Raw genomic sequence first — 1,759 nt, 5'->3', positions numbered from 1 at the left:
GGGCAGCTCCATTTGCCCCGGGGACTGGGAGCTCCTGGGGGAGGGGTTTGGCCCTGCCCCTTGCAAGGGGGCTTCTGGGGGCGGAACCGGGCACTAGATTGATGGGGGGGGTCACAGAATCCCAGCCCCCCCCCCGTCCCAGAGCCGGGGAGAGAACCCAGGAGTCCGGGCTCCCAGCCCCTTGTCATGTGACCAGGCCCATGCCGGCTTCGGGCAGTTCCGGGTGCGTTGCTAGGCAACTGGGCCCCGGTTGCCAGGGCGCCTGCCAGGTACTGGGACCGTGGGGGGAGAGGGCGGCGCGGTGCATTGTGGGACGGGGCGCCCCCCCCCCTCCTGGGGTGCCTCAGGAATTGGGGGGGTAGCCTGGGAGGGAGCAGTGCATTGTGGGACGGGGTGCCCTAGAAGGGTGAGGGGGGGTCCCCTGTGGGGCAAGGAAGCAGTGCATTATGGGACAGGGCACCCCCCCCCCAGTATCCCACAATGCACTGCGGGTGCCCCAGAAATGGGGGGGCATAACTTGAGAGGGAGCAGTGCATTATGGGAAGGGAAAGGGGACCCCCCCCCTCCAGTATCCCACAATGCATTGTGGGTGCCTTAGGATTGGGGGGGTGTAACTTGAGAGGGAGCAGTGCATTATGGGACAAGGCACCCACCAGTATCCCACAATGCACTGCAGGTGCCCCAGAAATTGGGGGGGGGGAGGTTGCCTGGAGCAGTGCATTGTGGGAAGGGAAAGGGGTGGTCCCCTCAGGTATGGGGTGAGGAAGCAGTGGGTTATGAGATAGGACACCTCCGATATCCCACAATGCACTGTGGGTGCCTTAGGAATGGGGGTCTGGCCTGGGAGAGGCAGCAGTGCATTGTGGGATGGGGCTCCCCCAATAACCCACAGTGCATTGCAGGTGCCCTGCATTGGGGTTCCCTCAGTGTAAGGGGTGAGGAGCAGGGCATTATGGGACAGGGCATCTCCCCCCCCCCGATATACCACAATGCCGAGTGCCCCTTTTGGGGGTGGGGGGCCCCTAACAGGATGTGAATTATTCTCTCCCACAGGTCCCAGTGCAAACCAGTCAGCCCAGCATGGATCAGTACAGCATCCTGGGCAGGATCGGGGAAGGAGCCCACGGCATCGTCTTCAAAGCCAAGAACGTCGAGGTGAGAATGTCCCCCCTCGATCTGATCCCCACAGCCAAGGCTGGGGGCCAGGCCGCCTGGGTTCTCTGCGCGGCTCTGGGAGGGGAGTGGGGGCTGGTGGTTGGGGCAGCGGGAGCTAGGACTCCTGGGTTCTATTCTCCGTGCATCCCTGCTCCACAGACGGGGGAGACCGTGGCATTGAAGAAGGTCGCTCTGCGGAGACTGGAGGACGGGATCCCGAACCAGGCGCTGCGGGAGATCAAAGCGCTACAGGAGATCGAGGAGAATCAGCATGTGAGTGGGGGGCTGGGAGCCAGGACTCCTGGGTTCTCTCCGTGGCTCTGGGAGGAGAGTGGGGTTTAGTGGGGTCCGGGCGAGGTGACCTCTTGGGGTCCCTTCCAGCCCTACAGCACTGGGGTTCTGTGATGGCAAAGCCACAGTGTTGGGGGTCAGAACTAGAGACCCCAGCGTCTATTTCTCCACGTCCCCTTCCACTGCCCGGGCTGCAGCTACCCTATCCTCCTGTCTCTGGGTTGCTGCCTTCTTTCTGTCTTTCTGTCTTGTTCCCCTGTTTCTTTTCTCCTTTCTCTGTGTGCTTTCTCTTTCTCTACTCCCCCCCCCCCTT

At 62.6% G+C, this 1,759-nt stretch overlaps 1 protein-coding gene across 2 annotated transcripts in view; it reads left to right on the top strand.

The window, feature by feature from the left end:
- The first annotated feature begins 713 nt into the window (after positions 1-713).
- LOC112125021 (cyclin-dependent kinase 20) overlaps positions 714-1,759 on the top strand; it is a 4,455-nt gene continuing 3,409 nt past the window's right edge. The window contains exons 1-3 of one of the 2 annotated variants that reach the window (XM_024223483.1): positions 714-751; positions 1,054-1,155; positions 1,315-1,428. In XM_024223483.1, the coding sequence (XP_024079251.1) occupies positions 1,081-1,155; positions 1,315-1,428 (189 nt within the window). In that variant the 5' untranslated portion in view covers positions 714-751; positions 1,054-1,080. Of the gene's footprint in view, positions 752-806; positions 936-1,053; positions 1,156-1,314; positions 1,429-1,759 lie in introns of those variants that run through there. The other variant, XM_024223482.2, reaches the window with a different exon arrangement.

This window comes from Terrapene carolina, unplaced genomic scaffold, assembly GCF_002925995.2.
Source record: "Terrapene carolina triunguis isolate 2854851 unplaced genomic scaffold, T_m_triunguis-2.0 Scaffold51269, whole genome shotgun sequence".
Classification (NCBI taxonomy): domain Eukaryota; kingdom Metazoa; phylum Chordata; order Testudines; family Emydidae; genus Terrapene; species Terrapene triunguis.
Note: the sequence above shows the minus strand (reverse complement) of the source record. Positions and strands in the feature narration are given on the sequence as shown.